This window comes from Bos javanicus, chromosome 8, assembly GCF_032452875.1.
Source record: "Bos javanicus breed banteng chromosome 8, ARS-OSU_banteng_1.0, whole genome shotgun sequence".
NCBI lineage: Eukaryota > Metazoa > Chordata > Mammalia > Artiodactyla > Bovidae > Bos > Bos javanicus.
The window spans coordinates 60,425,979-60,449,677 of NC_083875.1; the positions used below are offsets into that span (position 1 = coordinate 60,425,979).

Consider the following 23,699-nt stretch of genomic DNA (forward strand, 5'->3'; position numbering starts at 1 on the left):
CTCACCATCTCCTGAACGGTGACAGCAATGGCCTTGGCTGTCCGTACCATGGTGGTCTGGTAATCCACGAAGGAACCCTCTGGTTCACCCATTGGTCCTTCATCTAGCTGAGGGGGGAGAATGGCAGAAGGGTAAGGACTGTGGGCTCAGGGACACTGGTCCACAGGCACCTCCGTCCACAGGCACCTCCATCCACAGGCTCCCCAAGACTCCAACCTGGTTGATGGCCTGGGTGATGGAGTCCACCATGCCACCGACGACCCCGGCAGCACTGGCTGCCTCGTTGAGGGTGGTTGTCAGGTCCTCTACGGCCTCTGTCATCATCTGCACAGCCTCCTCCAGGGCTTCCTGGGTGTGAGCTGCTTGCTGTGGGGCAGAGTGAGTGAGCTGGGGCAGGGAGCAGTGGTTCCTGCTTCTCTTACTATAGTAGCAGCCCCTTAGCTCAGTACCTTGGGGTTACCGCCAGCTTCCTTGGCTGTGTACAGCAGCTGCAGGGCAGACTCGGCCAAGGTTTTGGTCTGGTCCAGGAGCGCCATCTGCTGTGGGTGGCTCAGGGTTTTGGAGGCAGCACCCACGGCAGCCAGAGTGAGCGGCTCAAAGTACTGGGCCATCTGGGACACCTGCAGCAAGGGTTTAGGATGGGGGTCAGCCTGGCCAGGTACCCTGGTTCAGCCTACCCAAGCCCATGTGTCGTCCCAGGTACCTTGTGTCCCAGCTGGGAGGCTTCAGCCCGGGCAGCGCTGGCCAGCGGCTCAATAAGATGGGAGATTTCCTGCACCGCAGTGAGCATCTGGGTATGCAAGGCCTGGGGAGGAAGTGGATTTTAGCCCTGACTGTGACCTGCACAGGACCCCACTCTTCCTTCCACACCCAAGTGACCCAGTACCCAGCACGTTCCATACCCTCCATGTGTCTATGAGCTCACTCCCAGATCCCCCACCTTCCTTAAGCCTGCCCGCCCCCCTCCCCTTACCTCCTGAGAGATCCCCTCACGGGGAGCAAGCTGCTGGCTGACCGCAGCAAGAGAAGCCTGGTCAAGGTCCCGCAGACAGCTGTTCAGAGCTGCGATGGCTGTCTCACACTCCAACTGCCCTGGGGCCTTGTCCCTGCAGATGTATCACAGGCTCCAACATCAAGTACATCTCTTGAGCACAAGGCTGGCCCACCTTTCCCTGTACCCCTGAATCTTGGACCACAGATGTCCTCCAACACTGGCCCATCTCACACCACAGTGCCCATCCCTCTGTTCTGTCAGAGGCGTGTGCATCCCCCAGCCACAAGGTTTTCCACCCTGCCCCCTACCTCATGCTTGTGATCAGCTTCTTGATGGAGTCCGAGACAGTACGGGAGTGGCCAGCCAGCACGGACCAGCGTGGTGGGTCCCGCGGATTGACCGCCAGGGCTCGGGCTGTCTGAATAAGGCCCCCAGCACTCTCCAACATTGTCTTAGCAGAGATCACAATGGGCTCCATGGCAGCCCGGCCCTGGGGAGAGGGGAGGTCGAGGGGTGAGTCTCAAGACTCCTGGAAAGATGAGGTGGCCGGCAGTTCATGCGTTCACCCTGCCTCACCTCAGGGCTGATCTGGGCAGGAACACTGGAGAACTCAGGGTTGGACGCAAAGGCGCTCAGATTGTCCACAGCCTCCAGCAAAGGGGCCGTTGCTGCTCGGCACTGGGCACGGTTCTCCTCTGTGAAGGCCCCATCCAGCGCCTGAAGTGGGAGTGACAAGGAGGAGCTCAGGATGGACTGTAGACAAAGGCAGGGAAGCCCAGGTCTCCCTCCTGAGCTCAAAGGGCATGGGGCGGGGCTGGTGGTGACCAGCGCGGACAGGCAAGACCTTGGGCTTAGGCAGGTGTGACTGGGTGAAGGCCTCAGGGAATGACGGGGTGCAGGGGTTGGGGGAGAGAAAACTGGACAGGTCAGGGAGAGGTTGAGAATTCCAACACTGGGAACCTTGATGGTCTTGACAAGGTTGGCCGTGCTGTTGGCCACCTCCTTGGCTGACTGTACGAACTGGCGCTTGGCAGTGGGATTGGCGGTTCGGGCAGAAGCCAGGCGGCAACTGTTACACAGCGCAGACGTGTGTTTGGCCACAATGGTGGCTGCAGAGAGCACCTGAGGAGACAGAGACGTGGAAGAGCCATGTGAGGGCAGGAGGGCCGTGTCTATACTGGGCAGCAGCCCCTTCAGCTTGGGGGATGGACTGCAATCCTTTGGAAGTCTCATTAGGAAAGACAGAGTCACCTGAAAGTCAAAATCTGGGAGACAGATACCCAAAGACGCGCAGGGTGGAGGAGAAAGGAAAATGAAAAGCCGACACACTAATGGAGAAATCGTTCACAGGCTCAGGAGGAGAGTGAACTCAAACCTCCATAGAGAAGTGGTGAGCCTGGCAGTAATTGAAGAAATGATGAGAAACACAGCCAGAGAAGACAATGACCCAGAGAAGCTGTGGGCAGGAGGTCAGCGCTGGGGCTCCACCCTCCTTCCCCACATGTCCTGCATCTCCTCCCGCCATGGGGGTGGCCTGTCCTGGCTCAGCAGCCTTTCCCAGGCTTGCTCACAGTGACTGTACCCTCGAGTTACCTGGGCCTGGGTGCAGCCAGGCTCCCCCAAACTCTGACAGGCCATCTGAATTGCCTGGTTTGCTCGGGCAAACTGTGTGGGCTCCACCAGCCCTTGTTGTCCAGCTTGGCTGTTGGGGTCAGACACGCCAACCAGATATGCAGCCTGTAGAGAAAGGAGTGGGGTGAGGAATAAGGAATATTCCTGAGGTAGGAATAGCCACAGTGGGGACAATGGGGAGCAGGGGTAGGTGCAGTGGCCAGGGTTCTACATGAGTGGAGATACATTAGCAAGCTGCGATTATACTATAAAAGAGGGAAAAACCTCTCCTGTTTTGTTAAATGTGTTCAAACATTTCAGAAGATTAAAAAATGAAAAAAAAAAAAAGGAAGCAGCACAGTAAGCTTTTTATCAAAATTCAGTTCACCTGTTTACCTGTTTATGTGTTTGTATGTTGGGTCTTACGTAAAAAGTACTGCTTATTCTAAGTGTTGGTAAAAAAAAAAAGTTTGAAAGACACACACACACACACACACACACACACACAGCCTCTTTTAGAGACAGTTCTAATAAAACTGTGGGTGGCGTTAGGCTAATTAACACATAATGCCTCCAGGCTTCAGAGATTTGGAAAGAGGGAAGGGATGGTTGCCAAAAACTGTTTCTCTTGGAAGATCATCGTAAGGTTTGATTCTTACTTCACCCAACACATGGTAGCTTTGCATTTTCTTCTTCATGCTTTTCCAGAAATACGTCAAGCCATATAGAGCAGGCCCCCCAACAGAACAGGGTACAGGGAGGCAGGGAGATTGAAGGACAAGCTGAGAGGATGAGCTCTCAAGTCAGTTTGTTTTAAGGATTCATATACAAAAGCAAAATACTCTGAGCCAATGGATCGTTTTATACTTCGTAATGTAGCAAAAGGCAAGGTTAGGTGGTGACCCAAGTAATGGGGAATTTAGCCCCTGGTACTATTCTAACAGTGTAATAATACGTGTGGACTTCCCTGGGCGTCCAGTGATTGAGACTTTGCACTTCCACTGCAGGGTGCACGAGTTCAATCCCTGATCTCGAAACTAAGAGCCAGCATGCCGTGTGGCTCGGCAAAAAAGAAAGTACTCATTATATGAAAATAACGTGCATATGCTAGGCAGGCAGAATACACCAGGCAAGCTGGGGCCAGATTCAGTGGTTGGACAGTGTAGTCCCTACTGAAAGCACCAGGGCTCAGCGGTGACAGTGATCAGAACTGTTGGTGTTCTATGCTTGCTGGCAAACACCTCTACTTTAGGTGGGGGAAAGATCCCCATTTTCCACACAGCTGGCTTTACAAGCGTAACTTTGTCTTCTGCGCATGTGTGTCAGGCTGCGAGGAGGACGGGTAGGGACAACAGGGGAGTTCCAGGGACTATCCCAGGAGGATAACCTGTGCAGCTGCCTCGGTGAAGCCGCAGAGGGCCTTGGAGGCTGTGGCGACAGCCTCCCCAAACTCCGGCAAGTTTCCGTTCTTGGCATTTTGGGAGATGCCGGTCATGGCCTCACCCAGCACCTGGGGAACAGAGGGTATCGGGAGAGTCAGATCTTGTTCTCAGACGGAGAGGGCAGCCCCTGGCTGGCTCGTCTTCCAACCCTCTCCCGTCCTTGGGAGGGGACTGGGTACACCTACCTTTGAGTTTTCCATGACGCTGTCCAGACAGCCAAAGTAGGACATGTCATTGATGGGCTGGACTGGGTTCTCTAGGAGTTCCCGGACCGTCTGTCGGGTGGGGGAAGGGGCGGTTGGTGGTGAACTGAGATCCAAGACGCCCCCTCACTGCCCTTAGCCAAGAACGCTTTCCTCAACTTCAACCCCATTTAGCCTGCCAAGGCCCACCTCCAATTCCCGCAGGGCATTATCACACTCCTTCTGGCCTGGCGCCTGCTGGGTGCACATGCTGATGAGCTGGTTGATGCTGTCGGTCACTGCCCTGGAAGGAACGGGAAGTTGAGTGAATGAGTGCATAGGTCATCACTTCTGCATCCTGCTCACGTAGCAAGTAAGTCTCTAGCCATTTCTTTTTTGTCTGGAACAATTCCTGAGCCAGAGACTTCTTACGAAACGTCCCCTCCCCAGTCTGCTTAATATGCAAGGGCTTGGTTTCCCAGCTCCCACTTACCGGGCAGCTGCAGCCAGCTGACTCTTGAGGGTTGGGGCTGCAGGGTCTGTGGACAGGGCCTTGGCAGCGAGAAGAAGTTTGCTTGAAGACATGGAGATGCCCTTCAAGTTGGATACGACCTGGGCACGGTCCTCCTGGCTCTGTTGAGGGCAAGAAGGCCAATGCATTGTTGAATCTTTTCTTGTCTGTCTCTAAAAGGGATTCTCTGTCCCAGACACCCAAGTACAGCTAGAGACTGGGGAGGGGAGGGGGCCAGGAGCAGGTCAGGATTCCGTGGTCACAGAGATGCCCCTGACCCTTGAACCGTACCCAGCTCCCCTTCCTACCGGAGCCTGGCCTGCCATCTCCACGCCGGCTTCCAGGAAGGTGCTGAAGTCTTGTCCAAATCGACCTGAGGCTCGGGCCAGGTCCTGAGGGGTTCCCCGAGAGGCCTGCACCAGCTCTGTGGCTGCCTGATTCAGCCCGGCAGCGGCTTCATTCAGCCGGCTCTGAGCCTCCTGAAAGGTCCCAGTGCTGGGGGGAAGCTGCAGGATCAGAGAGAGAGTCAGGAGCAAGGACGGGAGATGACCTGAGGGGAGGCCTGCTGAAGGAGCTCGGGGAGGTGGGCACAGGCCTGGGAAAGCGGTGAGGGGAGGGGGTGCATCTGGGGAGTTAGGGTGATGGAGAGGTCTAGAGGTAGATACTTGGAGTCCTTTGTCCCCATGTCCCCTCACACCCCTGTCCTCCTACCGAGTCACTCAGGAGTCGCTTGCTGGCATCTCCCACTGCCCTCAGGGCATTGTCCACATCACGCTGGCCAGGCAGGCAGCTGACGCAACGGTTCAGGGCCTGGGTCACAGCTTTAGCCACCTGAGGTGGGAAAGGAGACAGGGGTTGCCAAAGCAGAAACTGGGAGATCCCCGCCTCCACCCATGGGAGCCTCTGAAAGTGAAAGCGGAAAGGGGGTGCTATAGCTGAACAGGCCAGAGTATCAAGTTAGAGTATCAAACTTCCCCAAATGTGGTGCTTGGCTAGGCCCAGGCCTCGCTTTCGCTGAGACTCTTCTACTCAGATGGAGAAGAAGGGTGGAATCCAGAGAGGAGCCACAGTGCTGATGAGACACCCCCTCGAGACAGCCTTCTGAGGGGGTCGGGGGAGAGGGAGGAAGCAGCCTCGGCCCAAAACCGAACCTGGGCAAGCCGCTGCTGGCTCTCAGGGTCCCCTGGATGGCCGGCTGCTTTCTTCGCCTCCTCGATGAGGCTGCTGGCCTTGTCCAGGACATCGCTGGCTGTGTCGAGCACAATGGCTTGCACTGCAGGATCTGATGTCAGGGCAGCTACGCCCCTAGCAGCTTGGGCCAGTGACCGCAGCCCACCTGCCACATCCCGAGCTGCAATGCCTGGGGAGACAACGAGAGAGAAAGGAGGGGAAAAGGTACCTTCACTGCCAAGCCCTGATGCTGGGGGCTTCCTGTGTCGCCCCACCCCTACAGCTACCATTCCCCCTCCTTCTCCCCACAGGCCCCATCCTGGCCCTGCCCGTGTACCTGCGTAATTCTCATTGCCCTGGGCGACCTCCCCCAGCAGCTGGGCAATAGCGGAGCTCACGGCTTTGGTGCTGTTGCCCAGGTCCTGGGCACATTTCTCCATCTAGGGATGACAGGGAGACTCAGGACTCAGCCGCAGGAGAAACAGGGAAGAGAGAGCTTGAGAAGCTACTGAGAGTCAGCAGGCAGTTTCAACAAATGTTCAGGGCAGCTCTGGGGCACAGGTGAGGAGACTTCAGATCTCACAAGTACTTACCGTCTCCCCAGGCAAGGGCTTCAGCTTGCCGTCTCGAGCAGCTGCCTTCACTTCCTGCAGATCTCTCTCCAGATTCTGCACCACACTCAGAGCAGAATCCATTTCCAAAGGCCCACACGCTTCCTGAGCCTACAAACACACGGGGTGAAGGGGGAGAGTTTGAGGGGTAGGTGGTACACAGGGTCTCACTCGTGGCTCAGGTTATAGTTATCCATTTTAGGATAGCCTGAACAGATTCTCCGTCATCCCAGGATACCCCCTTCATCTTCCAAAAAGATAGCCAGCTCCCTTACCTTCTGGGCAGCAGTACGGAGTTCAGCCAACGCGGTGCCAAGGTTTTTAGCACACTGACTCAGCTGCATGGCCGATGCTTGGTCCTGAATTGTTGGCACAGAGGCCTTTGCGGCTGCCACCATCTTCCCACCTGGCTGTTGGGGAACAGGTGGGCAGATGAAGCACACCATATGTCCTCTGGGCTTGGGTACAGGGATGGATGAGGGTCAGGATGTGGTTAGCACTGGGGTTCAGTACAGGGAGAGAGACTACTGGCAGAAACTTAAACTGATGAGATCTAGAGGCCCTAAGAGGAGTGGTAAGGGTGTGGTCTGAGTGGTCAACGAGGGGGCCTTGCCTGCAGGAAGCTTTGGCTGGCAGCGATGAGGGCTAGCTGAGCACTGGGGCTGTCAGGCTGCGCTTGGCTCCCTCGGACGCCCTGCACCAGCAGTGGAATCTGCTCTGCCACAGCCTGTGGGTAAAAATGTCATGAGCACCACCTCCCCACAGGCTGCGGGAAAGTCCCCACCTCCCATACCTCCTCCGGCCCCCATGTGCTTCCTGGCGTCTCACCTTGCAGCTCTGCACCAGCAGGGGCTGGGGGCCAGCAGAGGCCTTGGGAGTGGAGGTTGCATGTTGGGCTGCTGCGATAGTCTGTGTAGCCGAGGCTGCAGCCTGTTTGGCTGCATGCTTTAAGGACAGAACAGTAAGGACAAGGCTCAGACGTTCCTGTCCCCGTTCCTCGTCCCTGGCTTACCCTGCCCCTGCTATTCCCTGAGGAAGTAACTGCTGGCACTGAGGATGCCAGCATGCAGCAAGGACACCGAGCGTGCCCCCGCACGTGCCTCCTGATTTCATTCCTCCCGCAGCACCTACACACGCCTGTTTCCCAGCCTCACCTCAAGGCGCTGCACCAGCTTTTTCTTGATGGCGTTCTGTGCAGCGGCATTGGTTGCCATGCGGAGACCCTCTGCTGCCTCCCGCAGCCGCTGCTGTTGCTCCTCACTGTCAGGATTGGCGGCTGCTCCCTGAGAGGTGGCGAGAGAGACAGTGACCACCCAGAATCCCTGTGGATCCTAAGTAAGCGTTTCTCTGATGTCTCCATACTCACACTTCTTTTCTTAAAGTCACTTCTAACCACCCCTGCTGAAAGGTAATCATGGTTGAGACAAGCTCCCTCACGTGGGCAAATGGGGAGTCGTGCGGGCCCTGGCTTCCTTCTGGGATGCTGAAAGCCCTTCCTTAGGCAGGACTGTTTCTGCTTCCCCTCCGGGGAAGTGGCCTTATTTCTTCCCCACTGCCCACAAAATGCGACCAGCAAAGGGGAGTGAGCAGGGCTCTTGGGGACAAGGAGGACACGGTTTAGAGCAGGGATCTCAGAACACCAGAGCAGGGGCCCTGGTTACTCTGCAAAGTGAAGAGCCCAGTGTCCAGGGACCCAGGAATCTTTTGGCTTCTTCCTGCTGTCTTCTACACTTGGTGTTTCTGTGTCCCACTGCCTGGTCCTTCTCTGTGCTGATAGCAACAGATCCCCTGGGACTGAATGCCCATGTGCAAGCATTGAGGGAGCAGGCAAGCGGCAGCCGCACAGTAGGGAACAGTCGGAACCACAGACCCTGGACTTAGAGGAAGCAGAGGGGCATGGTCTCCTGTCTGTCAGCAAGAACTCTGCGAGTCACACGGGCTGAAAGCCTGGCGCCATCCGCTCACTGCCGAGGGGCGCATCTACTTCCTCAGTGCTCCTGTATTTGTTCTCTTGTATCTTCTGCTTTTCCCAGGTTGCTCCCATAAATGAGGGTGATTATCTGGACCCTTCTACTTCCCACAGGGCCCAGTCTGGGGGTCTGCACAGAAGGCTCCCTACCTTGGCAGCCTCCACCATCTTGGCTGTGGCATCGGCCAGGATCTTGGCGGCACTTAACAGCTTGCGGGAATTCTCCAGATCACTCTCCCCTTCGGCATCAGCCTTGATGGCGTTCACCAGGTCAGAGGTGGCTTGGGCGAGGATGCGGGCCTGTCGCACCATCTCACCTGAGAGCATAGGCACAGTCAGCAAACAGAGCCAGAGTTGCTGAGAGGGTGTGAGGGTGGGGAGAGAGATGAAGACAAGGTAGATAAGGCTTTTAGGGGCAGCAAGCAGATGCAAAAGTTCTTGAATTAATTTCCCTGAAGTTACTGTTTTCTCGGTTCAGGATCTTGGAAAGGGACAGATCTCTTGGTGGGTTTTGATGGGGGCAGGGGTGACAGGGGTGGGGTGACAGTGGGGAAGACAGTCTCCAAGGAGTATTTTCCACAGTCTTAAGTGGAAGAGGCTCTTTGTGAAGGGTTTTGGGAGTGACAGAGTGGAGGCGGGACAGCTCTCTCTTAATAATGCCACTTTCCATCTATTTTTGTGTATACTTTGGTATGATCTTTAACTGCACCAAGGAAGGCAGGGCAGTGATTCTATTCTTGCCTAACAAATAGGGAACTGGAGATTTCAGAGACTGAACACCCAGCCCCGTGCTGAGTCCTCAGTGGGGTGGTGGCAGGTCTGCAAGGAAGAGTCCAGCAGGCTCAGAGAACCTCATTGGGGTTGTCTTCCCAAGGGGGTGTCCTTACCAGCATCACCCATGGAGCTGAAGATGTTCTCGGTGACAGTGAGGATGGTGTCAGTGGCCTGGTCGTAGCGGCCAGCAGGCCCAGCCCCTGTGGCATGGGCCCTCACGTGCTGCAACAGCTCATTCAGGGCCTGGGTGACAGCTGTGGCCGCAGCACCTACCCCCCGTAACAGCTGGGCATCCTCTGTGGCGGCCTGGGAAGCGGACACACAGCCCTCCACAGCCTTGGCCACTAGTCGCCCAGCCTCTACCAGCTGTTCTTGGCAGACTGGGGAGCTGATAGTAGGAGCCACCACCTGTGGGAAAAGTGAGTGTCAGAGGCGTAGGCGAGGGGAAGGAGTCGTGAGGTGTGGTGTCTGTGGTTCTGTGCTGTTCACGATAGTGATTAGGTTGGACAATGAAGCCTTGGGGGCCAGAGAGATTAGATGAGAGGCTCTTGTGTGCGTGGAAGCATCAGCTCTTAGCGCAGGCTGGCGCACCTTTGGGGCTCACCTTGGTACAGGCCACCAGCTGGGAGGTGGACAGGGCACACTGTGTTGCCGCAGCGATGACCTGGGTCTGAAGCCCTGAGTCCTCTGTTCGCTGGGCCACACTCTTGGCCTTGAGGACCAGGGCAGCTGCAGCGCTTGCCACGGCCTTGGCTAGCTGCATGAGCACGTCCTGTGAGAAACCAGCAGTCAGCGTGGCCTGAGATCCAGCTTGGGGTCCAAGGGCCCTTCTCAGAGGCGTAAGCTGTTTCATTAGTCCCACTGCCTCCAATCACAGAACAGTGTGCAGAAGCAACCAGAACCTACCCAAGCCCCTGCCTCGAGCATCAAGTAGGACAGAACCCCCACCAAGGAACAAACCCACACCGAGAGAAACAGTGTACACCGAAGGGAGGCGGATACACCCGGACGGCGATGGGGAGGGAGGGCAGGCGGGCAGTGCCGTTACAACAGGATGGCAGGGGGGGTCTCTCCCACCCCCAGCATTTTTCTCTATTTCTTCTCCGTCTTTGGTTGGAAGCAGTCACCCTGGAGTCTCAGGAGCAAGTCCCTGCATGACCCTCTGGATCCCATTTCCTCAGGTCCTGCCTGTGCCACGCCTCCCCAGCTCCCGTCGTGCTCTGCTCCCCAGAGGCCAGGGCAGGGGGCAGAGCGAGTGTATGCGGCTCAGAGAGGACAAAGCTGGGAAGGCCCAGGCCAGAGGCCATTACCGTGGGGGGATCGGGGGGAGATGGAAACCCAGCCCCGCTGGGTGCACAGATCTGCATGGGAAATCCAGGATGACAAGTCAGCTGAGGAAACTAGCATGGGGTGGGGAGGGGGCAGCATCCTCTGGGTATGTGGTTAAAGGACTAGAAGTGGGGTCAAGAGGCCCTCAAGTTGGGGTGAGGGCTACATATGGGGAGGCCTGGGAAAGATGATAGTGGCCAAAAAAAAATATCACCAATAAGGGCCAAGGGTGAACTAATAGGTTAAGTTGGGATTCAGGGGTTCTGAATTCTTAGCCCCCCAGAAAGGGACTGGGGGGTGGTTCCCAGTGTGATTCCTGGAAAGAGGTTCAGGTTGGCTCTGAGGGGTCAATTTATAGTAGCTGGACTAGAGCTGGATTCAGGATCAGAGGTCATCTCCTAGAAGCTGGGGTTCTGGGGGCTGGGTGAGTCACCAACCTGGAAGTGGGGGTCAGTATCACTTTCCCCAATTTGTTGCAACAGCTCCCCACTGGCCTGGCCCACGTTCCCAGCTGCTTGCAGCAGGTTCTGACGGGGCTGTGGAGAGTGAACACCGGTCAGAAGCTGCCCAGTCTCCGCCAAGATGTCCAGGGGTCCTACACGCCCACGGTTCCCTGTTTCCACCCTGTGATCCCTGGGCTTGGACCCTGGCCCCTGACCTCGGCACTGGCTGGCTGGGCACTGCGCAGCAGCTCTGACACCGCCCCCGCCAGGCCCTTGGCCGCCTGCAGCAGGGGCCGGCCGCTGCCGCCTTCATCCTCCAGCAGGGCAGCAAGCAGCTTCACGCCACGGGACATCTCCGTCAGGTTGGAGGAGATGGTGGTGACCGCACAACCCACTGCCGTGTAGTCTGTCTCAGCAGGGTCCCCTTGCGGGAGGAAGAAGATGAGATCAGTCACAGGCAGTTAGTCACTCACACACACACATACACACACACCCCACCCCCACCCCCTACGCTGACGGAGACGCACAGTTCCTTCCGTGAGTCAAGGTGCGGTCACACTCCTGCTTGCACACACTCGCTCTCACACCCCCATTGCCCAGAGACCTGGGCATCCAGCCTACCTGCTGTGAGGTTCACCACAGAGGCGGTACCAGCGGTGATGGCGTCTACCTGGGAGTGGATTTCATGCTTGGATTCATCCATCTTGTTCTTACGCCAGGCCTTTGAGGCCTGAGGGGAAGAAAAACCAACCTCAGGATTGGCTCTGCTCCAGTTAACCCCAACCCTGGTCCTTGGAGTTCCAGCTTCAGCACCACTGGCCCTCCTCCATCCCACACTCACAGCGTCCTGGCCCAGAGGGGGCAGGGTGTCAAAGTCATCCAGTGTGGCCTGGGCAGCTTGCACAGCCTGCATGCTGGAGTTGATGGTCCCAGTGAGCGCCTGCTGGGCTGACGTCTACAAGACAAGGAAAAGAGTAACAGGGAACATTTAGAGAGAAAAGATAAAGGAGAGCCTGAGGCCAAGGAGAGGAATATGAACAGGGACACAGGAAAAGACTGCCTAACTCCCAGCTGGGCCCAGCAGAACTGTGGCAGCAGTAGGGCACCCTTACCAAAGGAGGCATGTGTCCTCGGTGCATCTGGCCACTGGTGATCTGCTGCTGGGCAGGTGGCATGCTGCCCACCTGGAAATTCTCGGGACCCGAGGCTCCGGAGCGCATGATGGCGGGCAGGGCCACGGAGCCATGCTCCACCTTCCCCACCCGGTTATACTGCTGCTGAAGCACAGTGGACCTGAAGAGGAGACAATCAGGGAGCGTTCTGAGGACCTCCTCCTCCTCTCATCCCCTTCCCACCTGCTATACCACGTGTGCTTGTCCTGTGCTCTGGGGGGTGTATGAGGCCTCATCACAGCCTGAGACTTGATAGAGAGCCATCCTAAGGACCCCCCACCCTCCCAGTCCTTGGGGTCATTCCGTGCCTTCCCTGCCTGAGGAATGGGGTCAGCCCAGCTTCCTTCGTACTTTTTGGGGGACACGGAGTCCTCCAGCATAGTAGACTCCTCGTCTCCCTCCAGCCCAAAATGATCCTTGCTTTTTTTCTGTAGGAGAAAAAAGGAACAAGCGTCAAAGAAGAGGGAAGTGGAAAAGGCAGCCTCTTCTTTCCCCAGTCAGCCATCTTCCAGAAGCTGGGTCCCAGTTTCTAAAGGACCTGCGTGGGGCCAAGGTACAGGAAGAGACGGAGGAGGCGGGGGTGGGGGAGCCAGTGCTCACCTTCTTAAGGATGATGTCGATGTAGCCAGCGATGAGCTGAGCGATCTGCTCCCCCTCGGTCGTCTGCACCGAGTAGTAGCCATCTTGGTAGTCTCCGAAATCCTAGGGGGACAATGAGGGCAGGGCTCAGTGGGGAAGCCTGAGTCAACCTGGGACAGGAACGGGTGGGGCAAGAGCCCAAGGCCGAGCTGTTGAGGGTGCCCTCCCATGCAAGCAGCCTCTGGGACAACAGCCTTTCTTCTGCCTCCTAGTTCTCTATTTCCCTTGGAGGGAAATACTTTATTTCTAAGGAGTATCTTTACACTACACAGTTTCAAATACATGGCATTTAGGAAATCTCTCTTCTGTCATCCTGATAAAATTGGGAGGACACATTCATCATTAAATGACCAGAGTTAAGGATGAGCACTAATGTCCAAAATGGAAAAATCGCCTTTACTAATTTCCCTTCTCAGTGGGGCACTTCCTCAACGTGGGATCAGTCTTCAATTAGTAACGCTGAAACAGAAAGCTAGAGGCGGGGCTACTGTAAGGAGTCGCTGCTGAAAGAAGGGAGGCTTATTTTTCTATCATCTTTTTCTTCCCTCACTCCAAGTGGCCTGTGATCTCAGCTTGCTAGTTACAGTTTGGTTCTGCTGATTTTTAAAACTGTTTCATTTTAGCTTCTCTCATTCTCCAGGACAGAGTTTCTCCTCTATTCTAAACTCCAAGTTCCTAACAATAGCTCCAAAGTTCTCCTTTTTTCTGGAATCATTTTCAGGGTACCTACCCCTGCACAGAGGGGTTGGGGAGACCCTGCGGCTGCCCCTTCTTTGAAAACACAGCCCTTTCTCCCCCAAGACCCCAGCTCACCAGGGTGAAGCTCTTGGGAGACGCAGCCCAGCGTTTGATGTTGGTGAGGTTCCATTCCTGGATCACCTCCTTGGTCTTCTCGTCCACTCGCATCACACACTCCTTAGTGATGCCCAGAAGCCTGGGCACCAACTTGTTCTTTCCTTTCATCTTTTCCTATGAGGCAGAGATCGTGGATGTTATTAGTCAGGAGATCAGATCCAGACCACAAAGGGGTGCTGACAGAGGCAGGAGAGCTAACCTGGGGTGTCTACGGATGGACCTGGACACGGCCACATCAGGATAAAGCGCAAGGGAAGAAAAACGCAGGGCAGGGAGGGAAGTGCTGACAAGGGGGCAAGTTTTCACAAGGAACAAAATGAAACTCTTGGGGAATGGCAGAAAATGTGACTCAGGGCAGGGCTAGAGACTCAGAGAGGAAAGGGTAAGGGCAGAGATACGGGTAGGCAGGGAGAAGGGTCAGTAACCCACCTTGACCAGGAAGAAGGAGACACCGTACGTCTTCAGGGAACGGGCTAGCTTCACGTAGCGTACCTTGGCCTCAATCTCACTCATCTGTCCACAGTTCTTGTGTGCCTTTGAGTATGAAATGGGTAAACTTTTAGCAAAATCTGAGTAACATGACATTGCAGACTAGATGTTAAGTAAGGATGTGAACTATGGTAGGAGAGTATTATGGGAACACAGAAAAGGTTAAGGGATGCAGGCTATGAGAAAAGAGGTGAGGGGATAGGCTGATATAGACTATGCAGAAGCGATGGTTCAATAAGCGAAGGATACAGTTAAGGGACTTGGAAATGTTCTATAGATGTGAAGGGATAGTTAGGAAGTAGAAGGTCAAACAGAAGGCCTTTTGGGCTGAGGATTCAAAGAGCAGAGATAACACCTTCCGTCTGTACAAAGATCTACTCTTCGCAGTGATTCCCTATCTGTCCTTTTCAGGGCAGATAGCTATCCCATGTTAAAGGGAAAGGAAAGAAAACAAGATTATTGAACTGAGTCCCACAGCAGATGCAGTGATGCAGCACAGACCAGAAGCCCAGGTCTTTTGCTTTCTGGGCACAGGAAAGGTAGGAGAACAGCTTGGTGGGCGGAAGCAGGGTAGGGGTGACGAGGAGGGGGTCCATTCAGTCAGTAGGATTAGGCAGCAAAGCTCCCAGGTCATCCCAAACATGTCCCTTGCCCCATTCACCTGGAAGATCTTACGCTCTCCCTTCTGCTTCACATACTCCTTGGGCAGGAAGTCCTTCAGGCTACACCAGAAAAGGGAGGGTCAGCACGTAGTGGACAGCATCAGGGCTATGTGGGCCGGGGACTGTGGGCCTGGGGGTGTGAGGAGATGTCTAGGAGAGTGTTATCTTTGGGGAGAAGGAAGATTCAAGGCACGAGAGTCTAGATTGTCCCTGAAATTGAAGTGACTTAGTACTAACTCTTGAATGCAGTCTGCATCTCTCTCTACAGGGAAAGAGACTGAGGGAACTTGAGTTGGAGGCTCATTTCCTGGGGAAAAGAATAACTAGATCACAATTTTAGGGAAACAAGAGCAGAAGGGGCTCACTAGAAGGATGACCATGCTTGTAGGAAGCTGAGAAAGCCACATCAAACTCTATATATTCTGAGAAATACCAGTGGATGAGACCTATGAGACTTCTGAAATCTGATGTTTCCTGTGACAAAAATGTACCCTGTTTGCCTCTGGCTATTGTAGCACAATTCTTCAGAGACTCTCAAAAAAGTGACATGCTTGCTTCAGAGGGAGGGGGCAGGGGCAGAGTCTGGACTACTTTCACATTCCACAAGGGAAGAGACACGTGGAGGACGGAGGCTAAACAGGCCCCCATGGGGGTCAGGCCCTGGGAACTCAGAAGAGGAAGCAGGGGAGAAGGCCTGGGACAGAGACAGGCACACTATGCTAGGGCCACGGTGGCAGGGAGTCCTGGGCCCTGACAGGTATGGGATGAGGGCCACTCACTCGAGGAAGCCGGCCTTGTGCTTCTGCTCATTGTGGGGCCCAAACTGGATCTGGCATTGGAAGCCAGCGAACTCACAGGCCTTGTCGAAGGAGACAGGATGGGAGCCGTTCAGGATGTCATCTCGTGCCTGGGGAGCACAGAGGAAACAAATGCTGTGTGGGGAGCAGGGGCGCCCCCCCGCACTCCTGCTTCTCTCCCTGCCGCCCACCACTGGGCCCATCCTCTCCCTACCTGCACGTAGAGAAGGTTCAGCTGGACGGGGTCCCGGGAGTCCACGTTCTGATCTGAGTAGAAGAACTTCCTCCGGAGCAGAAGCGTTTCGTGCTCCTCCACTCCCTGCTCCCTCAGGGTCCGGCCATGGTCCAGCCAGTTCACTGGGACACAGAGGGTCCCCTCAGTGCCAAGTCCCTGCAGCCCTTACACCGTCAGTCTTTGATTTTTTGTTTCTTCATGTCCCGCCCTCTCTAATACATTCCATTCCATGAGTGTAGGACTTTGTTTTACCACAGATGCAGCCCGTGTTTAAACAGTGCCTTGCAAAAGAAAACTCAGAAAATAACGCAGAAATGGCTGCCCCCGACACCCCAGTTGTTTTAAATGCCCTCTCCAGTCCCCTTCTGCTTACACTCGTCATCTGTGTGCAACTTCTGCTTCAGTTTCTCCATCTTCTTTTCGTCTCGCAGCAGTGTCTTGTCCTTTCGTAAGGTCCCTGTCACCTCCTCCTTCTTCTCTTCCATAATCTCTCGAACCAGTGAATACTCATCATGGTTGGTGATGCCTGGGAGAGGGGGTGGGTTGGTAGCATCCCCAGCAGAGTTTTTAGGCTTCCTTCTGAGCCCCCGGCCCCGCACGCCCCTTACCAATGCGGGCACAGATGGTCATGAGCATGTCGGTGACAGTCTTCGAGTCGTCCACCATGACAGTCTTCACGGTGCCGTCCAGCATGCGGATCTTCAAGGGCCTCTGTTTCTTCCTATACTCCATGGTGTCCTATTGTGTCAGAAACAGGAGGGGCCCACTTTAAGCTAAAGATATTACTTTCTTTTTAGGCAGCCAGAGAGGGAAGGAAAGTAGATTACTAAAAGGAAGACTGGTGGCTTGCTTGAAAACAGGATATTATGACTGCGTATATTAGAAAGCATGGGAGAACTCAAAGACATCAGATATGGGTGCTGAATAGGAGGCAGAAGGAGGGGAGTGATGGCAGAGGATATTGGTGGTCCTTGTGAAGTGATACTCACCCCGTTTCGGAGCATGTAATAATCCAAAGCCTTCCCTGCCTCCAGCCATATACCCTTTTTGGGGTCATCATCTGACAGAAACAGCCCAAAGTCGCTGGCTAAAAGAGAAGATGGGTCAGCTTAGGCTTAAAAAAAACCCCAATGTAGTTGAATGGCTACACCACTATCCCTTATTATTTTCCCAGTGACCCTGGGCCTAAAGAGGAGGGCGGGGGCCAAGGAACACAGACCTGAGATGAGAAGACTTGGGGGACAAGAGAGTCATCTCCCAAGGCCAAAAGCCTGGGAACAAGAAGGGACCAAGGGCTCCCGCCCCAGCCACCTGGGCAGTCAAGACTCACGAGGGCCAGATAGGGCCTCTGGGATCCGCTCACGGATGATCCGACAGGCGTCATACACCATGGTAGACGGCTCAAATTGCATCGTCTTCACCACATTCCCAATGCTGATCTTCAGCGAAAGTGCAACCATGGCGGCGGCTTCTTCTCTCCAGCCTGGCTATACCTGGCCCATGGCATCAGGGCATTAGAATACACCCTCATTGGAGGAGAGGAGGCCCCCCACATGGAGACCCGGGAAAGGGAGTCACCAAAGCAGAAAACAGTGAGCGTGTTTTTATTTAATGATATTAAAGAGTGAAAGATGAGCTGTATCAAAAGGACTAGTCTTAGGCGTCTGAGACTCTGAAGGAGAGGTTGGTCTGCAAGGCACAAAGGCAGGTCTGAAACAGTGTTACCTGAGGACACACCCCACCCCCAGCACTGGAATCTGGGCCTCCCTTCTTTCTTCCAAGTGTTTCTCTCTTACCCTTGTCCCTGCTCACCTCCTTTCCCAGTCCTGTCTCTGCACTATTTTCACCCTTCTTGGTTCAGTCTTTTTCTCTCTGTCTCTTACTATATCCTTCTGGCTTCTCTCTGTCTGGGACTTCCAGAGCGCTGCCCTGACTCATCACGTGATCTTTCCTTTCACAGCTTTATTCTCCTTCTCTGCAGAATGAAGACGTTATATTAGATAATCCCCAAGGGCTCTTGAGCCCTGCAAACACTGACTTAAGCTAGTCTGGCAGGGAGGCCCAACACTGCTGTTCAAGCCATCCTGGCTTACGTGTCTCAGCTCTCCAGTAACTTGACATGCTGGGGGCCTCCCGGAGCAGCTCAGTCCACGTTTGGCTCCCCCAGAAGTCAAGCCAGAATCATGGTTTTTCTAATCCAAAGGGATCTCAAAAGTGATCTAGTCAACTATTTAATTTTGCAGAACAGGAATCAGACTGGGTATGTGTATGTTTCAAGGCAGCTCAGAGAGAGAGCCCAGTCCCTCTTAACTCCTCAGGCCTTGCTGCTTCTAAGATAGCAGGTTAATACCCAATTCTCACCATAACTCCTCCTATGCTCTGTCCTCTTCAGTAAGTCCTTCTCAAACACTGCCCTCCAGCTCAGCTGCCTCTCCTGACAGTGTCTTCCTTACAGCTGGCTGGGGACACTAGTCCCACACAGCCTTCCCCCGCCCTCCAGGCTCCACCCTCCATGGAGGTGGCAGGTGGCGCACAGTGCACCAGACAACAAGTCTGCCTGGCAGCTGATGATGTGACCAGCTCCGTCCAGGGATTGGTGCCTCTTACCTACGAGAGGTGAGCACATCTAGGCAGCCCATTCCCCTCTCTGCAAACTGCTAGTCCCAAGGGGGAGAAAGCACAGCTAGAGGAAAGCTTGGAAGTGGAGGGTGGGGTCTTAGAAGCAGAAGGTAGGAAACAGGAGGCAGCAGCTGAGAACCAGGGAAGCTGGGAAGGGGTGTGTTTTTGGAGGGTGAAGAGATGAGGAGAGATTGAAAATCTAGGTAGAAACAGGAGACAGGAGGCAGATGTGGCAAAGGTCTGCACCAGGAGTCTGACAGACAATTTCTGACCTTATAAATAATCTCGAGTCTCCAAAAAGAAGAAACCACAGCTCGCCCTCAATCTTTACTCCCAACAAGAGGGGACCCTCCCACTCTCCCCAGTGCTAGGTCTCTGCCCCCGTCCCCATCCCTGGCATACCTCTCCTGATAGCTGGACAGACCTGGCTGTAGGGTCGCTGGAAGGCTGGAAGGTCTGTCAAGCCGAGGACACACTGAAAAGACCTTCCACCCTCAGCTGAAATTGCACATCTCCCCCCATTTCCTCCGGACATATGGACACCCCCCTTCCTCCTTAAGCACGGAAACCTCTGTTGAGACCCCGATAAGGGAGTTGACTCATGGCTACCCTCACTTTCAGGCTGGTCCTGAGTGGACACCCACACAGCTACAAGTGGGTGAAGGAGCAAATGGAATCAAATGAGTTGGGGGCAATGAGAGCACAGAAGCGGGCCCCTGGAAGGGGAGAAGCTATCCAATTTCTGTTCCGGCTGGAGAACTTTGCTCCCCTTTCTACTTTCTGTCATGTTTTATGGAACAGCAACAATCCCCCCCCCACCCCCGCACCATGTCCCCCTCCCAGAGAGCTCCTCCTCCCTCAAGACATTCCTGAGATGCATTCCAGAGGAGTTGGGCAATTGGGGGGTGGGGGTGTGGGGAGGATAGAGGACAGAGGTCAAATCCCAGCAAGGAATGGAATGTAAGTGTACTAGGGGTAAGGAATTTGGGGGACATGGAGAATATAGTCAGAGCAGATACCCACAGAGGGAGCTGCAGAGAGACAGGGAGTTACAGAAAGGGACAGAGGGAGAGAGAAAGCTGAAGACAGACTCAGAATGTAAGAGGGTTGGGGGGAGTAACACTCAAGCCTGTTACCAAATTTGGCCTCTGAGTCTGTAACCGCGGGGAAGGGGGAGGGCTGTGGGTGAGACTGACATATCCGGCCTCAGGCTGCGGCAGGCTCATTTAGGGCTGGACTGGGCAGCTGAAGGGCTGGACCTGACCTCCCCCAGCATAACCCTTCCCTACCTCCATCCTGATCCATGCATATTCATTTTCCCTAAATGTACCCCAGCCTATGCACAGAGCTCTTTCCCACAAAGTTACTTATAGTCTCTACATACATACACATTATCTCAAGCACACAGCCCCTACACAGCTCCATCACAACAACGTTATCTTCCCATAAAGACTCTGCCTCTGTCATCAAGCACACAACACGCAGCCCCAACGTCTCTCTGTGTGCTTTCTCCTTCCAGTCTTCCAGTGAGCAGTTCTGAGGGCCTGTTGTGGGGAAGGCCCTGGTTTTCAGTGGCTGGGAACCAAGAAGGGTAAGCACTCGCATCTGCCCTCAGCAGAGTGGATAGCTACATACAGAGTTATAATAAAAGGCAGGATGAGGTAAGAACCAAACAGTACGTGCTCATGAGAGAGATCCCTTTCAGGTCAGGGAAAGGGGACTAAAATGTCTCCATGAAAAGTGTCATTTGAAGTCAAGATTTAAACAAATAAAGGTAATCAGAAAAAACAATGATCTATCTTTTATTGACGATATGTCAATTGCTTTGTGTACACAATTTCATTTAATCCTTACAACAACCCTGCAAGGTAGGTGTCGTTATTTCCATTTTCACAGATTAGGAAACTCAGGCTCAAAGAAGTTAAACACTTGCTCAAGGTGCTTGTCCAAAGTCACACAGCTAATAAGTTGTGAAGCCAGGATCCAAACCCAGGTCTTTCTGACTCCAAAGCCCAAGCTCTCTCCACTATTCCAGCCAGCCGGAGATGAGTCAGGGGTGGCATTCCAGGCAGAGAGAATAGCATAAGCAAAGGTGGAGAAGCAGGAAATCACGAAGGAGCATTCAGGGAAGTGAGGAGCAGGCTGGCTGAAGCACAGGGTACCTGCAAGTGAGCAGTGATGGGGAAATCAAGGTTACGATGGAAAGGCAGGGGCGGACTCAGGAAGAGGATGCGGGATTTCACCTACCAGAGGACAACAGGAGGCCAAGGGAGGCTATGATCAGAGAAGGGGCACAACCAGAACTAGACTTCAGGAAACTCACTCTGGCAGCTACCTGGGAGGTTAGTTATAAAGACCCTGCACTGGCACAAGTCAGAGGTAATGAAGCCAGAATTAGAAAGGTGGAGAGGAGGATGTCACTCATCAGAAATTTGAAGAGGTAGAACCAACAGGATCTGATGACAGGCTTAACTCAGGAACCAGGGGCCCAAGTGAGGCTGGAGGCCCACAGCTTCCAGTCATCAGCAGGTACTCAAGAGTGCCTGAATTTAGCTAAGGTACTGGGGAGAGGGGAAAGAAAGGACAGGAGGAGGTGAGAATGCAAACATGAGGCTGCCTTATGGGATGCAGTTAGCAGTCAGTTAGGAGCAGAAAGGATGGGCTTAGTGACTATTATCAGACTGGAAATGGGGGAAGAGAAAAATGCAAGGACAGGCTAGGGAAGATAACAGTAGGAAAAATATGGATATAATAAGTTACTGAATCAGCCTGGGGGAAGAGGAAGGATACTTATGTGAATCGAGGCTAAGACAGGGAATGAGGTCAGAGGCCAGGTCAGGTGGTAGGAGGTTGAGAAGAGATGTGTAGTCAGTGGCTAAATCAGGTTAAATGAGTGGAACAGGGGTACAGGGAAGAGACGCTGGCAGTGTCTAAGTAAAGATGGAGTTGACAGGGATGGGCTGACGCCAGTGGCTGGGTCAGGCTGGGTAGGGGACAGTGTTGTGGTCAGTGGCAGGGTCAGGCTGGGAGTGAAAGGGGGTGTGGTCAGTGGCCTGGTTGGGCGTGGGATCAGCAAGACCCAGTTTCCTCTTTGGGTCTCATTTCCTCTTTTCTGTTGGGGGAGTGGGGGAAGGGGATCTATAACTGGACCAAGAAATTAGGAGGCTTAGAATCAGGGAATGGTATATAGCCGGGACTGTGAGGGCTTGGCAGTAGTGCTGAGCTGGTGGTGGGGTATTTAGCAGATAACCAGGAGGTATGTAGGTGAATGAGTGGGTAAATATGGTGGGAGAGTGCTTTAAAATGATGGGAAAGCTCAGATGTGGATGAGGGAAAATGAAGGTGGGATGTGTGGATTAAGAGGTGGGAAGGGAGGCAGAACTGAGGCTGAGAAGGTAACATGAACAGCATGGGAAAGCTAAAGGCAAGGGAAGTATTCTGTCAGTGGGTACGCCTGAGGGTGTGAAATGCAGGGCCAGGGAGGAGAGTTGGAGAGGAAGGCTTAATTTCAAGGGACTGAGGGAAAATGGAGGCAGTAGGGCTGAATTTTCAGAGAATTAAGCCACCCTCTTCTTGCATGGGAACAGTTTCCTTGGTCTGCTTCCCCCTTAATCACCAGTCCCTTCTCCCCTAAGCAGTCCGCCATGATTACTAAGCCCTGTACATGTCCTGGGTCCCTAACTCTTTTCTAACTCCTACCTTGTAAACAACAGGATCCAAGAACCCTCCCCCTCAACTGTGGTGGTCACAGCAAGAGCCTGAGGCTTAGAGAATAGAATTAAGCTGAAATCCCTGATGCCAGCAATTCCAACTAGCCCAGAACCCTAGCCTGAAATTAGTCTGTCATTTCCCTGGGCCAAAGAAGCCTTCCCCACCCAACAAGGGCATCTACCTACTGCCAATCTCTTAAATTTCACCTGCCTGAGGTCAACTACCCTGACCTCAACTACAGCACAGAAAACTGCCTGAAATTTCTAACATTAACGCTGACCGTAATTTGTCTCCTGATTCCCAGTACTGGATTTGACAGGCATCCCTGTCCTACCACATACCTGAATCCAATCCCTGATCCCTAATTTTGATCTAATTTTTACCTGTAGCACCAACTCCGGACCTTTAACCCTAAATCTTGATCCCTAAACCTAAAGTTCATTTGTCACTTGATTCCTGATTCACCCCTTTCTTGTTTATCCCTTGTACTGTCTATGCTAACCTTCTCTAATCCCTAAAACTGGATTTCTAACCTAGTTCCTGTTGTTGACCCTTAACCTGAACTCTGACATACGTTAACCTGAACCTGAACTCTAACTAAACTTGGTCGTTATAGAAAACAAAATAATACCCTTAATCCAAACTTCACCTACACAAAACGCACCTCACACTAATAAATCTAAATTTTAACCCCAGCTTTACACTCCTAAAGCTAACCTTAACTCCTAAAACCCAACTCCACTTAATCCCCAACTCACCCGTTCCTACGCACGTACCCGCTATCAGCTAACCTCAAAGCCGATCCCGGCCCTGCGCCACACTGCCACCCACTCCTCACCCTCCCTCAAAACTATCCCAGGCCGAGGACTGCTCCAGGAAGGGCCTGGCTGCCGAAAAACGGCCTATTTAACTCAGAGCACAAGCCGAGATACACCGGACGCGAACCTCTCCAACATGACCCGAAACAGACGCAGAAGTCAGGGGCCCTGCCCGCCCGCCTCCCAGGCCTGGCGTCGCGGCCCCACCCTGAGGCCCCAGTTCGCCCGGTCCGGCCTACCTGCGCTGCCCGGCTCTGTGCCCCGCCCGCCGGCCCGCTAACCCGCTCGTTCTCCCGGTGGCTCTCGGGCTGCGGCCTCGCCCTCCCTTCGACACTCTCGGCCACTTCCGTCCCGGGAACGTCCCCCACCCGCGGGCGGCGCCCTGGGCCCGCGCTCTATGGTAGCGGGCACTGCAGGAAGCTGCTCTGGCCCCAGCTCTCGATGCTCGGGAGCCCGCCGACGACCGGCAGCCCCTCCCCAGCAGGAAGCGAGGGTGCGGCGCAGTCCCGAGGAAGCGCCCGAACTGCGCCCTAGTTCCCTTTTAGGCGCTAATCCTTCCTTTTTCTAGCCCGGGGCGGAGCCGCTTCCTCAGAATGCCCGCCCTCAGGGACTGCGGGGGCGGAAGGCATGTCCCCTCTATTTGCATCGCGCCCTGGACGTGGCGCG

At 54.3% G+C, this 23,699-nt stretch overlaps 1 protein-coding gene across 4 annotated transcripts in view; it reads right to left on the bottom strand.

Annotated features, from left to right (window-relative positions):
• Positions 1 to 23,686, bottom strand: part of TLN1 (talin 1) — a 32,203-nt gene extending 8,517 nt beyond the window's left edge. Inside the window, exons 1-43 of one of the 4 annotated variants that reach the window (XM_061426852.1) lie at positions 23,273 to 23,404; positions 17,216 to 17,378; positions 16,875 to 16,972; positions 16,494 to 16,623; positions 16,259 to 16,411; positions 15,865 to 16,007; positions 15,633 to 15,760; positions 14,853 to 14,913; positions 14,132 to 14,236; positions 13,661 to 13,816; positions 12,809 to 12,910; positions 12,560 to 12,636; positions 12,149 to 12,329; positions 11,878 to 11,991; positions 11,658 to 11,766; positions 11,252 to 11,460; positions 11,031 to 11,129; positions 10,575 to 10,625; positions 9,869 to 10,036; positions 9,378 to 9,672; positions 8,641 to 8,807; positions 7,676 to 7,804; positions 7,350 to 7,466; positions 7,135 to 7,248; positions 6,797 to 6,931; positions 6,504 to 6,632; positions 6,248 to 6,350; positions 5,892 to 6,100; positions 5,452 to 5,571; positions 5,049 to 5,246; positions 4,723 to 4,862; positions 4,440 to 4,533; positions 4,233 to 4,322; positions 3,993 to 4,115; positions 2,588 to 2,731; positions 1,955 to 2,116; positions 1,571 to 1,711; positions 1,303 to 1,484; positions 974 to 1,106; positions 704 to 805; positions 450 to 620; positions 217 to 366; positions 6 to 107 (exon numbers count right to left, since the gene is read on the bottom strand). In XM_061426852.1, the coding sequence (XP_061282836.1) occupies positions 6 to 107; positions 217 to 366; positions 450 to 620; positions 704 to 805; positions 974 to 1,106; positions 1,303 to 1,484; positions 1,571 to 1,711; positions 1,955 to 2,116; positions 2,588 to 2,731; positions 3,993 to 4,115; positions 4,233 to 4,322; positions 4,440 to 4,533; positions 4,723 to 4,862; positions 5,049 to 5,246; positions 5,452 to 5,571; positions 5,892 to 6,100; positions 6,248 to 6,350; positions 6,504 to 6,632; positions 6,797 to 6,931; positions 7,135 to 7,248; positions 7,350 to 7,466; positions 7,676 to 7,804; positions 8,641 to 8,807; positions 9,378 to 9,672; positions 9,869 to 10,036; positions 10,575 to 10,625; positions 11,031 to 11,129; positions 11,252 to 11,460; positions 11,658 to 11,766; positions 11,878 to 11,991; positions 12,149 to 12,329; positions 12,560 to 12,636; positions 12,809 to 12,910; positions 13,661 to 13,816; positions 14,132 to 14,236; positions 14,853 to 14,913; positions 15,633 to 15,760; positions 15,865 to 16,007; positions 16,259 to 16,411; positions 16,494 to 16,623; positions 16,875 to 16,972; positions 17,216 to 17,345 (5,664 nt within the window). In that variant the 5' untranslated portion in view covers positions 17,346 to 17,378; positions 23,273 to 23,404. Of the gene's footprint in view, positions 1 to 5; positions 108 to 216; positions 367 to 449; positions 621 to 703; positions 806 to 973; positions 1,107 to 1,302; positions 1,485 to 1,570; positions 1,712 to 1,954; positions 2,117 to 2,587; positions 2,732 to 3,992; positions 4,116 to 4,232; positions 4,323 to 4,439; positions 4,534 to 4,722; positions 4,863 to 5,048; positions 5,247 to 5,451; positions 5,572 to 5,891; positions 6,101 to 6,247; positions 6,351 to 6,503; positions 6,633 to 6,796; positions 6,932 to 7,134; positions 7,249 to 7,349; positions 7,467 to 7,675; positions 7,805 to 8,640; positions 8,808 to 9,377; positions 9,673 to 9,868; positions 10,037 to 10,574; positions 10,626 to 11,030; positions 11,130 to 11,251; positions 11,461 to 11,657; positions 11,767 to 11,877; positions 11,992 to 12,148; positions 12,330 to 12,559; positions 12,637 to 12,808; positions 12,911 to 13,660; positions 13,817 to 14,131; positions 14,237 to 14,852; positions 14,914 to 15,632; positions 15,761 to 15,864; positions 16,008 to 16,258; positions 16,412 to 16,493; positions 16,624 to 16,874; positions 16,973 to 17,215; positions 17,379 to 17,697; positions 17,861 to 23,272 lie in introns of those variants that run through there. The other 3 variants (XM_061426855.1, XM_061426853.1, XM_061426854.1) reach the window with 3 other exon arrangements.
• Between the last annotated feature and the right edge of the window lie 13 nt (positions 23,687 to 23,699).